General features: G+C 41.8%; 1 protein-coding gene across 1 annotated transcript in view; it reads right to left on the reverse strand.

The window, feature by feature from the left end:
* Nucleotides 1-12,818, reverse strand: part of Armh4 (armadillo like helical domain containing 4) — a 106,146-nt gene extending 93,328 nt beyond the window's left edge. Inside the window, exons 1-2 of the mRNA XM_050162345.1 lie at nucleotides 12,485-12,818; nucleotides 1,122-2,466 (exon numbers count right to left, since the gene is read on the reverse strand). Coding sequence (XP_050018302.1) covers nucleotides 1,122-2,229 — 1,108 coding nt within the window. The 5' untranslated portion in view covers nucleotides 2,230-2,466; nucleotides 12,485-12,818. The remainder of the gene's footprint in view (nucleotides 1-1,121; nucleotides 2,467-12,484) is intronic.
* Nucleotides 12,819-13,602: the final 784 nt, after the last annotated feature.

Genomic DNA, 13,602 nt, shown 5'->3' on the forward strand with positions numbered 1-13,602 from the left:
AGATTTGCATATTCTAAACCAATTTGCAATGAATACATTAATTTTATACAAAATCTTTCCTTTCGGATGCTATTATGTGACCAACCACAGAATAAAAACGTAATCCATCGACAACTAATACTAGGGTTTTACCTTCTTATAGTCAAAAATATGGAGGCCAAGAAAAAGTAGAAAGTTCAGAATGAAGCCAGTAGATGATTTATATTTTCTTTACATATTATTTCTAAACTATTTATTTTGGGTTAAATAAGGTTAGAGAACCAAGTGATTAAAACTACAAGATAAATTTTGTGTAATTATTTTTAGTGAGAAATACCAGAGATGTGCATATACTTAGGTATAAATAGGTACCATATATTGTTGTGAAACTAAAATATATACCCGCTTCCTTTGTACTTACATATGTACTTATATTGTCATGACAAAAGATTTGAAAAATATTCAACTATTTGAAATATACATTGGTTTCAAAGTTGTTGATAGATTGGCTAAGACCTTGCTTCTCGACAGTGCCCTGCAGATATAGAATGTTCTAAAGCATCCCTGGCCCCCAACCAAAAGATCCAGTAGTAACCCTCGGCCAAAACAACTCAAAACATCTCCAAGTATTCCATTGAGGGGTGGGGTGTACAGGAAACAGTCCTTAGGTGAAGACCTTGACACATGTGGGATATGATTTTTTTAAATAGAATATATATGATTTATTTGAGTGTTCTGTATTTGGTTAAAACTAGAGTAACTGTTTCTAAGTCACCATGAAAAAATGTAACCAAAGCCTAAGACAGCAGCCCACTTCTAAACTCTCACTCCTCAGGAGGTAGCGACAGTCATATGCTTGAGGTCAACTGGACTACATGGTGAGTTTAAAGCTAAAACCAAAGTAAACAAACAAACAAACAAAACCAGGCAGGCATGATGACACACATCTCCAGTTCTATGAGTTAGGGACAAAGGTAGGAAAACAGTGAAGTCAAGAGCTTATCTCAAAAACTGTGTAGTGAAGTAAAGATCTTATCTCAAATACATTAAAATAAATAAATTAAATAAAAAATAAATCCAAATTGAAAGTTTTCGAGTTAAACAACATTTGGGATATTTTCATTGTTGTTTTCATTCTTTACCTTTTAACATATCTTTTACTCCCTGATGTGTCTGAGACTCGTATTGAGAGGTAGAAACTTCAGTCTTTGAGAAAATCATGGTCCTGTCTCCAGCACTTGGTAACAGTTTCACAGTGGAAACCTCAGGGTCTTCTGTCAGACTCGTGGGACTAAAGGGAATCTGATGGGCAAAGACTTGTGATCTCTCTTTCTCCAGTGCAATTACCAGAGCTGTCCCCAAGGGTGCCACCTTGTTATCCTCTGTGGAAGTGGGGCTCCCCTCAGTCCCTTCAAAGCTCTCTTGTGCTCCATGTGGTGGCTCTGTTCTCACCCGAGTCTCTGCATGGTCCAAATCTGTGGTCCTTGCCTGACTTACACTCTCAAATTTGGTGTCATCCCACTCATCACTTGGGACGGAAGAAACCGGAACAGCTGTGCTGACACTCACTGTGACCTTGAGGTCCCCCAGAAGACTCTCAGCTGATGGATCAATATTCAGAGCATCCTCGGGGATTGTCTCCAAGTATGTGGTGGCAGTGGTCTGCACATTGTCATCTGATTCCTCCGAGGGCCTCTCCCCATCATACTCTGTGTCTGCTGTGGAATCGACCCCAGGAAAGACAGTAGACCTCTTGGCTGCATCTGTGTCAGCTTTCTCTGTTCTTGGACTGGCAGCTAGCATTTCTCTGGTATTTATATAAGATGAAGGTGTATGTCCCAAGCTAACTGCTTCCTGACTTTCAGTTGCAAACAACTGATTATCCACAGACTTCAGGAAGTCACGTGTTACAACTGTGATCCCTTCTACAATGGGCTGGGTGCTAGAGCTGCTCTGGGGCCCCTCCTGGTGAGGATTAAGAGAAGGAGGTGAAGAGACAGCAATGATTGACAAGGCCTTGGGAAGTCTCTGTTCAGAAGACATTCCTTCAAGCTGACTGGGACCATGCCCTTGTTCACTGGCTGAGACCGCTGGCTCAGTGGAAGACTGAAGATCAGGGACGTTAGGATTCAGAAGTACAGCTCCAAGGAGGTGGTGTTCTTTGTTGATTGAAAAAACTTTATTTAATGGCATCACAGATGGTCCCGCAGACAGTACCATAGGAGCTTCAGAAGATGTCTGCTGGGGCATGTGCTCTGGAGCAGAGGAGAAATTTTCTCAATCACCTGTGTCCATCTTCCAGAACTGCTCTGTCTGGGCATAAGCATGTGCCATCTCCCTCTTTTCCACTTTTGGGAAAGCTAGACATTGTGTGGCTAAGGTAAGGAAGAGAACGCTACAGAAAGGCACAGAGCTGGGCAACAGTGTCGGTCTGCTCATAGTGGAAGAGAAATACAGGTTGCAGTTGTCAGTTCCAGCAATCGAATCCTGTAGAAAAGTAAAGCACAGCACACTGTCATGTGGATATATTTTGTAAGTAAGTTCCTTTAACTTAAGTCAGAAGTACAATATCTCCTTGACTTCCTCCCAGAAAAAAAAAATAGGAGGTGGCTGTTCTACTTCTTTGTCCTCTTGAGACATGGATAACCCAGTTCACTTTTCCCCTCTGAATTCTGCAGACAATTTAACTTAACGCTCCCTAGAAAATGGTACACAAAATGACTGCAGAAATAGCACCATGTCTAGTAGATAGAAAGTAAATGTTACAAATACACTTAAAGAACTCCTGTGTTTCTGCGGTGTGTATCTTTGTGGCCCTAAAATTCACACGAGGCCTAATAAGAATGGTGTTGGGAGATGAGGCTTTTAGAAAATTCCGCCATGAAGGTAGAGCACTAATGAATAAGACCAGGTTCCCCTGTGAAAGAGCCCTTAGACATTCCTTTACCCTCTTGCCTATCATGTGAGGGTACATAAACACTTAGTTTCTATGAACCAGGACCTAACCAGATACCACATCTGCTATTGCCTTTAGCTTGGATTTCATGAGTACAGAAATGGAAGAGAGGAATTTGAGGGTTTTATTTCGCTCATAAACTGTAATGAAGTTACATACCTTCCCCCCTCCTGCCCAGTTAGGGTCTCTTTCTACAGTGGTCACAATAGAAAGTATGTTTTAAAACTTGATAAATATAAAAACATACTGAAAATCAGTTATTTTCATGAGTTTAAAAATGCATGTGAATGACTTTTCAGCCAAAACATATCTTTAAAAGTGTCCAAATTCTTTGTAATGACAAGAAAAACATATACATAATATCTTTATGTTCCAAAATCTCAGAACCAGAAAAGATACTTAGCCAATGTGAACATTTTTTATTTTTAAAATGTTAAGTTTGCTTGCTGGTTTGCTATAATTTAGAGAAATTAGGTTTGTTATGTTCTTCAAACTACGCACAATCTCATTATATCTAAAACTGTAATTATAAATTAAAACAGTTCATCGCTCCACAATTTAAAGGTCTAAAAATCTTTCTATCCATTGTCCTGTGTATAGCTTTTTGATTTCACATTATTGAAAATTTACCAAACCTTAATTCCCAACACAATACAAAAAATTATCTAAGGTTCTGTTAAGTTTTCTAGAAGACTCAATCTCAAAATTAAAATATAAAAATGGCTTGGTGGGAGCCTAGCCAGTTTGGACGTTCACCTTCCTAGACATGGACGTAGGGGGGAGGACCTTGGACTTTCCACAGGACAGGGAACCATGACNGGGAGGGGGAGAAGATTGGGGGGAGGGGGAGAGAAATGGGAGGCTGGGAGGAGGCGGAAACTTTTTTTTCTTATTCTCAATAAAAAAAAAAGAAAAAAAATCAAACACCCATCCTTATGATGGCTACATTTCTTTTTGTTTCAAGTGTATTCAACTAAACTCCCTAGATGATTTACATAATTTGAAGTTAAGAAATACAGAAAACCCCATTTCATGAGACATTCTTCCCTGGAGCATAACAAACTTTCACATGTTATCCCACTTATGTCTTTATTGTTTTGTTTTGTTTTTTTTGAGACAGGTTTTCTCTGCATAGTTCTGGCTGTTGAAGAACCTACTTTGTAGACCAGGATGGCCTTGAACTCACAGAAATCTACCTGCCTCTATAGCATGATTAAAAAAAAAAAAAAAAAAAAAAAAAAAAAAAAAAAAAAAACCAGAGACAGATATTGGGGTTCATCCTGAAGGCCAGAAAAGCAAAACAGCCAGCCACTGGCTCTTACCTCTACCTCAGTCTGTCTGAAATGGTAATCCTGCCTTCAGGCATCTGAGAATGAGACTGAGCCTGAGAGCTGTCTCCTCCCATCTTATATTCCTCTCTAGGGCTGGGATTAAAGGCGCTTACCATTACCACCCGGTTTCTTTGGCAAACTAGTGTGGCTATTGGTATTAAAGGTATGTGTCACCACTGCCTAGTCTGTAAGGCTAATAAGTGGGATTGTTTTACTCTCTGATCTTCAGGTAAGGTTTATTTATTAAAATACAAATAAAATATTACTACATGCCTCTGCCTCTCAAGTGCTGGGTCTAAACACAAGCACCACCTTCCCTGGGCTGCCATTTATTCTTAAAGGATGTTTTAAAACAGAAAAAGGAAAAGCTAGCTTCTTGAGGCATCCAGATGTCTGAAAAAGAAAAGAAAACTGGATTAAAAAAAAAACATGTAGAAAGGAATCTACAGATTGGACCTGAGGCTGCATAACACTAGTACCATTCAGGGAACCATGGGTGAGCTGAATTCTAGCCCTTCTCAAACTTTCCTGAAATGGCTTGAGTCAGAAGAACTCAGAGGAGCAGCATCCAAATTCCCCATGTTTAGAAATGGATAACAAACTAGACATTTGCCTCCCTTGAACACCAGCATTTCTAGAGGAGTGTGCTACACTGAGTCATGATTCCACAGAGCTTCTGGGAAATACAGGAAGAGAATCCAGTCATGAGCTGTCACAGGTCTGTGTGAACGCAAATTATCACGCAAAAACTACTAATTACAACACTGTCTGGCCAGTGGCTCGGGCATATTTCTAACTAGCTCTTACATCGTTAATTAATCCATTTCTATTAATCTGTGTAGTGCCATGAGGCTGGGTCTTACCAGTAAGTTTCTGGTGTCTTTTTCCTTCGGAAGCCATATGGTATCTCTGATTCTGCCTTCTTTCTCCTGACATTCAGTTTAATTTTCCTGCCTACCTATATTCTGCCCTGCCATAGGTCAAAGCAGCTTCATTATTAACCAATGGTAATAAAATATATTCATAGCATACAGAGGGGAATGCCACATCACAGAAGAGGACCATGTCATCCAAGATCATACAGTTAGTAGCCAAGAGAAGCTGAAGCCAGAGAGACAAACAGAAACAATCCTGTCCAACTTCCCACGCCACCACACCACCAAGATCCTTAGGAAGTGAAAAAAATATCATTTAGACAGCAAGAATAGAAATAACCTTAACTAAATATTAACTTATCTCTATCTAGCATCATTTTAAAAAGAGAGAATATGGAGAAGACATTTGATTTTAAAAAGAAGAAGAAATAACACATCCCAATGCATGCCAACATTTGAGATATCATTCTATTTCAGATGTGCCAGAAAATATCTTAGTCCAGGTGACATGTGCCTACAGGGTGCTTGTCCTGATTTCTCACTTTTCTTTCCTGAAACAAGGACAAATGAAAACTGTGAATCTAAAGTATCCATGGACAATGAGTCCATACTTTTGGGTTTCTGTGTAGACAAACTGAACTAGGAAATTCTAGGTAAGAGAACAAATAATTGATAATAACTATAGAAGTTTCTGGTTTATTTCAGATCCCCTCAGGAAGCTACCCATTCTCCCTCCATTTGACGAAATCTTACTAAATATACTAGAGGAGGGAGGAAGTCCCCTGGAGTCTGGACCTGCAGCTCAGTGACAGAATGCCTACTTAGCATGCATAATGTCCTGAGTTCAAAACACAGCCTAAGAGCTCAGTGTACACGATGCTATGCTTCTGGATAAAATCAGAGCAGCAGGAAACATCAAGGACTGTAACAGAGTTGAGAGGGGCATGGACTACACCAGGAAATGATTTCTGAATCTATTTTTCTTGTTAAAAGCTGAACAAATAGCTTCAGTTCCCCCTTGGATAAAACAGGCCATTAACAAAACACACTTTGAGAAACCTCTTCTTCTATGAGTATATATTCATGTACTGTTACTATGAAGGAAAACTAAGAATGCTTCTGCAATCTCAGTATGTCTCCTTCAGGGAGTGGAGGTACCCACACATGCGAGCAAGTATTGTACTTTTTTATTATTTGTGGTCTTGTTGACTGAGAAAAAAATTTTATGGACAAATTAGGTTGAGTGGAAAGGATTAAAATGCAAAGGTTGAACAGTAGCCTCAGCCACCTTTCCAGACAGAATTCTCCTTCAGGGTCTTTTTTCCATCTACATCTGGAATTCTAAAGGTCTGTGTGCAGAGAAATCTGCTTCTGACCTAAAGGATGGTGTTTCTGTGATTAAGGGCTGGGCACCTGCTTTCTGAATCCAATTACAGCAGAGAAAGTGGGGGTGAGCCACAGCCTTTTGTGTGTCTGTGTACTGAAGCCACATGCTCCTTTTCTCCACCTTTGCAAGCAACATCTGAACTTTAGGAGAGGGTGGAATAATGGCCGTACAAATGGCAGCAGCAAGTAGTCTGCTACCAAGAGAAATTAATAGATGACTTCAAGTCCATTCATCTTCCAGGCCCGTTTGCACATCCAATTCCTCTCATAGGAGTTAACATCAGACAACGGGAACAGCATGACATTAGAGTATATGAACAAAAGAGTGACCACAGTAAGGTAATAATAACATTACTAACCTCACATAAACCATATTTTGTGGTCTCTGGCCTTTTCTTTCTTCCCTCTACACTCTACCCTCGATGTGGCTAGGTGTCCAGGAGAGAGGAAATGCTGAACAAATATTTTCTGAAAAGTCACAAATGTCCTTAGGCTACTCCGCTGGGGAAAGGGAAAAGAGGGAATATTTCACTGCCGATGAGCATCTGTGTCTCGCATTAAGTTATCTCAGTCATCAGAATACATAAGGAAGAAAAGGAAGGAATGCCTCTCGTACTGTTCATCTCGCATCTCTGGGTGCTGTCTTGCTGTGTCTCTCAATAGCTGTTAGTTCTGACAAACCTGACAAACTGACCAAATTCCTACCAAGTAGTAGATGTTAGCTCCACCTCGCTTAGAGAGCATTTCTTAGAGAGCTAATCAGTATCACCTTGTCTGTCACTCCCTATCAAGCTTGCCTAATGGCTTGGCTGTCCTCTGAGCAATTTGCTGCATTTCTGCCACCGGTGGGTGGGCAGATAAGCTGTTCTCTCAAGCATTATCTTTCACAATCTTAAATAGACACAGTCCAGGATCTGCTTCTTTGTCAAGCCTGGGCAGAGCCAAGCTTCAGTGACATTGAAAAGTGTCAAACAAACAAACTGCTGTAGCCTTAGACTTCATCATCAGGTTTTGTACACGTTTACTTCTCTGTGTTCCAGCTGAGATGAAGAAGCGTTATTGCTTCACTGTGTTACCAAAGCAAAGACATGACAGGGAACCCAGCATGTCAATCATTTTTATTATGACCAAACTCAAAGGAAAAATTAAATTTCATGTCTATTATAAAGGGACCATGAACACTGTCCTAAGAGGATGGAAGACACAGGTAAGCTGTGACAACTGACTGATGTTTACAGAAATACTGTGAACGACTGAGGAGGAATGGAGAGGAGAACCCCTGCTCTCAGATTCCCTTTGTTTGCTGGGATGGAAGGGTGATGGTGAAGCTGCAGCCTTTTGTAGGTCTGCTCTTTTGCCTTTCTATCCAAACGGATGTTTGAACTTTAAAGCAAGGACAAATCCTGTATTGACTGCTACAAAAAATTCATTTGCAACTCAAACTGACATATAGCCTTCAAGTTCCCGATGGGGTCTTTTGCTGCCTTTCAAAACCCAGTAGCCATTCGGTGCCATATCAAACACAATTTTTTTTTCACCCAACTTTCAGTATCACTAACAATTTTTCTCTTATAAATCCCTAAGTCCCACCTTCTGTAATTCTGTCCTTCATTATCCTCTTGGAATTGTTGCTTACTAACTAGATCATCATTATTTTAATTGCCTTCTAATTGGTGACTCTGTCTAGACTTTCTCCTTTATAATCCATTATAGATCACCCAGATGGCTTGTTCTTCAGAATAAAATGATAGTGATCAATCAAGAGTGCCTACTGCTTGGGTAATGCTTTGTGCCAATTTGTACTAGGGACATGATAGAAATTTACCTGATTCGATCCCACCAAGAGAGGTAGGTGCTACCATGATCCTGATTATCTTTTAGATGAGAAAGCTACATGTTTACAGAGGACAATTAACTTGTTTTGGCAATAGCATGTAGTTTCGTTTGGTCTTTTGCAGTCTTTGAGTTCTTGCATTTGCCATTTGGCTTTTCCACCTTTCTAAGAGCCAGAATGCAATGTTTCCAAATGTATAATCACACAGCTACGCACCTCCTATTCCAAACCCACACCAGGGCCAAGGAAGTCTTTATCTTCAGCAGATACACTTCCCTCTTAAATGCTCTTTACTCATGAGTTTTCAGTTGACTCTGCTTCCTCCATACTAGCCCTGACACTTGCTCTTCTCTGTACCCCTATTAAGCCCTGACCATGTTTCTGACAAGTAATTGTTATTAAAAACAAAACAAAACAAAACAAACCTGGCCAATTCCCTTCCTACTTTTTGCTCAGCTTCCTTACCTATAGTAGCATCCCTATAATTTTCTCACTCAGAACAAGACTACACCTCTTCTGCTCTGGTCTTCATTGTCTACCATTTCTAATAATGCCTTATAGACGGAGAAAGCAGTCCGTAGATGGCAGGGGAGTATGTATTATAAATAATCACTTAAAAAGGAAGAGAGTATTCGGTGCCTCTTTGGTACCAGAAGATTTGACAGCACTTAGTATGTTGTGTTCACCACTTGCCCACTTTGGGCTGATTATTCGATGTGACACTTTAACGGTACCAACAAATTGTGTTATTATTTACACTGTACTTTGGCTTTTGAGAGTTTCTTTCTCTTGTTCTCTCTCTCTCTCTCTCTCTCTCTCTCTCTCTCTCTCTCTCTTTCTCTAACACACACACACAACGAGAAAGAGAGAGAGACAGAGACAGAGAGAGAAGCAGTTATAGGTAACAAGAAGCTTCACAGCATCAGCTCAGCTTCTTTCTCAATGGCCTTTTCACCATTTAGAAATCCAGTTAGTAATTCTCTGATTGAGAAAAAAAAGCAACCCTTCTTTGTGGGTCTCTTAATGCTCTCTTTACTTTGTGATTTTCTTGATACTCATTGATCCGTTTGTCATTATTTTATCTTGTCTTATTCTAAGTATAAAGGTTCTCCTTGCCAATACTATTTCATTAGCAAACTACGGCCCCATTAATCTAGCTATGTCTTTGGATATTAGGTCAGTACATTTCTGATTCAATGCAATATTGGCAACTGTCATCAGTCTCTAATACAGGATCTAAGACCAGGGCTGGATCCATCCTCTACTGTAAATTAAAGAGTTGAGATGACAGAGAATCCTTTAAGCAACCTGTCCCATCACAGTGGACCAAAAAAGAACAAAACAGCTGCAGAAGTATGTTCCCTAGATGTGCAGCAGCCTAGGCCAGTGCTGACTGAGAAGAGGTGAGTGTGCAGGTCAACTACAAGCAAAGTGCCCTCTCCACCCCACAGATCATAAATGAGTTCCTCATATTGCTTCTTTCCTGAGCTACGGTCTATTTGATGATGCAAACAAATAAAATATCCATGCTTCTCACTCTAAGAATATCATCCTATCCTTGGTAAGAGGAGCTGGCCTTGATGATTAGAAAATAATATTCAACCCGGGTGGTGGTGGTGCACGCCTTTAGTCCCAGCACTCGGGAGGCAGAGGCAGGTGAATATCTGTGAGTTTGAGGCCAGCCTGGCCTAGAGGAGCTAGTTCCAGGACAAGTAGGACTGTTTCAAGACAGAGAAACCCTGTCTCGAAAAACAAAAACAAACAAAACAAGCAAACAAAAAACAAGAAAGAAAAAAAGAATAGAAAAGATTATTCAAGTTCTAGCAGAACCTTGGGCAAATTACTACAATAATGTTATTAAATGGAGACATAGAGATAAGGAGACTCCTGCTAAGCCATCAGCATCACCACCACCAGCATTATCATAACCATGCTATTTCCTTCAAAGGGTGGAAGACAGACAAAAGAAATGACTGCACACATGACAGCAGTTTGAAGAAACAAACATTGTGCAATATAAGACATGTCGACATAGTACCATGGACACGTGCCTCAAAGTGCAAAGATGGGACAACTGCAAGTGTCTAGAGAGCCAGTCAACTGTGGAATATTTGTTCTTCACCTAACTTCCATTTTCAGATTTTCAGTGCGGAATTCTGTCCTGCGCAGTTTCCTTCAGCAAGCAGTTGCTTCCATGTCAGGCAGTTCTTATCAATGGCCAATATGACACTTTATTCCTCTCTTTTGTAATTCAAGAAACTCGTTCACTTGGCAAGGGAAGCCAAAAAATGTTTCACAGAGTTTTCTCATTGGCAATAAAAAAAGTCAATATAAAAAAATAAGACTGACCACACATATCTTAACTGAAAAAATATGTTTTCATCTTAGAGAATAAACCCAGACTACCTTTGAAGGGATTCTTTGCCTGTGCTAGAATAAACAAAATTCAATTAACAACAACACAATGCAATGTACCAAGCATGGTGGCCCACACCTTTAGTCACAGCACTAGGAGGCCAGAGTCAGGCAGATCTCTCTGAGTTCCAGGACAGCCTCATGTTTACATCTGTGTCTAAACCAGCTGGGGCTACACAGTGAGACCTAATTTCAAAAAGAAAAATAGATAAATAAATAAAGGAAGGAAGACAGAAAGAACAAGAGAAAGAAAGGAAGGGAGGGAGGGAGGGAGAGAGAGAGAGAGAGAGAGAGAGAGAGAGAGAGAGAGAGAGAGAGAGAGAGAGAGGGGACATATATACAACTTGAAAGGTGACATTTGAGCTTCTGATAGGGTGAAGCACATCTGCAACTGACAAATGATTTTTATCAGAGATGACCCCATCTTCCTCAGTTTTATTCTCTACATAACACTTAGTATAAAATATTCTATAGTGACAAATTATCATGGTGTGAAACTCCAGAAGGAAACACCTGCAATATATAGTCAGATGCTTTGCATGAAAACAAAGGCAAATCCACATTTCCCTAATTGGTTCTGTTGCTGTAGCTACCTTAGCCTTGGTGAGCCTTGGGAGTTTTGCAATCAATATTCAGACTGGTCATAAGAGTGTGTGGTTCATTATTACAGTCGATGTAACAAATTCAACTTCATCCACACAAGCGAATCAGACAGCTTTAATCTCTCCTCTGCACAATAGAAGCAGTGTTCCGTCACTGTGGAACCTCCCTCCCAGGACTCTGAATCTTTCTGAATGATGCTGCTAATGATTTGCTGGCTTCAGTGCTGAAGCTGCTAGCACAGAAGATGCTTAGCTGAGGGAGACGCACACAGGAGCTCAATAGACGACTTGTGATCAAGGAAAAACACAGAAAGAAGGGGAGGCAGGCAATTTCTGACCACGTGCACTGGTCCTCAGTGAAGAGCTCTCTCAGAACTCTGTGGGTGGTTTCTGAACTTGCCTTAACTCTCCTTAAGTTTCAAAGGGAACACATTGGAGGCACTTGAAGCAGCCTTCTTTGCGATCTTCCCCAAGAGATCTGCATTTTAATTTGGTACCCAAATTTTCTTTCTAAGTAAAGTCTCATCTCGGAAAGCTCCAAATTCTCCAGCGTCCCATTTTGCCTGTCCCCTTGCTTAGCCAGAGTTTTATCTTCTACATGATTATATATACATTGGCTGGACTCTGCCAGTGACCCGGATACATGTGCGGCATCTCAGCACCTCAGGACAGTGCCCATGTGCCATGCTGGAGTAGCAAGTACAGTGAAGCCTTTTCCCAGCCTGGACCCTAGGCCTTCTTTCTAATGAGGTGACCTTCCCTAGAAGCGTCCTTCATCTGTTCTGGGTAACTCAGTAAGAGCAAGAGCAAGAAGGCTCGCAGACATCATAGCATCAAACACTGAAATGTTTGTTTTCTGTAAAGTAGCAAGCCCCATTCTGGAGGCCAACGCACCCAACCCCCAATCACTCTCCTTCATTGCTAGGTTTTAAGAGTCACAGGGGCATTGCGATCCAAGCTCTGTAAGGACTGACTCACAGTCTTGAGGAACTTCTTTTTCTCAACGTTGAAATGCAAGAGAGGGGAGAGAGCCAAGGAGCAAAGCCCACACAAAAGCAGCCAGCCTAGAAGCTCTGTCTGCACAAAGGCCGAACCCAGGTACTGACCTGTAAGTCTGGGGTGGACCAAGTAGTGCTGGAAGTCCTTCCAGGCCTGCAAGATTCCCCCAGTGTTCACAAAGCTGTCCCTGCTCAGTCAGCGCCTGGGTACTCCTTTCCAGCGAGGGTGCAGGGTGCTCCAGCGCCAACCGCAGGGTTGCCCCAAACACAGAGCGACCACGTACCGCCCTGGAATCCCGCTCCACCCCTTCCTCTCGCCGAGTCTGCAGAAGCCTCGCTTGTCCTCACCTGTGAGCGTTCAGTACAGCTGAGCACAGAGGACAGCGGCAGCACCGGTGCTAGGCATCCCTGCCTCAACCGACCCACGTAGAGGCCGCCCACACTCCCACGGCTGTCTGGGATGCCAGAGGGAGGGCGCTTGGCTTTATTGTTTATTCATAAGGCTGAGACTGAGGCTAGGGATTGGGCAGCGAGTACGTATGCCCGCCCCGGGGCAACGACAGGCAAATCCTTAGCACCACGCCCCTACAGCTTCCACTTGGACAACTCCACTCCCACAAGCTGCTGTATCAGGGTGGGACCCCGCGCCTGGGGCACTTCAGGAGACCCTACCCCCAGCTACTCCTATTTACATCCTGGGCTTCGGAGTCAACTTTCTCTGTGCCTTCAGAGAGGACACAGGAGTACCGTTCCAATCCAAGCAGAAATTTCTCTGGTGCCTGGTAAACCAGGGGCATTCAGTCCCCTGTTGCAAAGTGGTACCTGCTGGAACAGAGGACAGCTTGGTGGAGCCCCTAAGGTGAGTCTTAAAGGAACTCTGTAAGAACTGTTCCTTTCCTATTAAAGAGAAAATAAGAGTTAAAAATGAGGACGGATTACTGACTCTTTGCTCCATCTCATGCAAAACAAGGAGGTACCACATAAGCTACTGGGACACCTGCACTAGAGCTCTGAAAAGTAATGTGGTCCCTTCAAAGTTGAAGGTTCCGAAGTGAAGCTGGTTCAATGACTTAAGGCAAATATGCCTTCCTGCCATCCTTGAGCCTCTCAGGTACACTGTGTCCCCTTTTCATTCTAATTATGAAGGCAGAGAAGTGTCTGGAACCTGAGCTTTAGAACGGTTTACACAGCACTTCCCCACGGTACTGAGTCTTATGAACTCGCTT

The sequence above is a fragment of the Alexandromys fortis genome, unplaced genomic scaffold (genome assembly GCF_014885135.2).
Source record: "Alexandromys fortis isolate MF-2015 unplaced genomic scaffold, M_Fortis_MF-2015_v1.1 scaffold_130, whole genome shotgun sequence".
In the NCBI taxonomy this organism is placed as follows: Eukaryota; Metazoa; Chordata; class Mammalia; order Rodentia; family Cricetidae; genus Alexandromys; species Alexandromys fortis.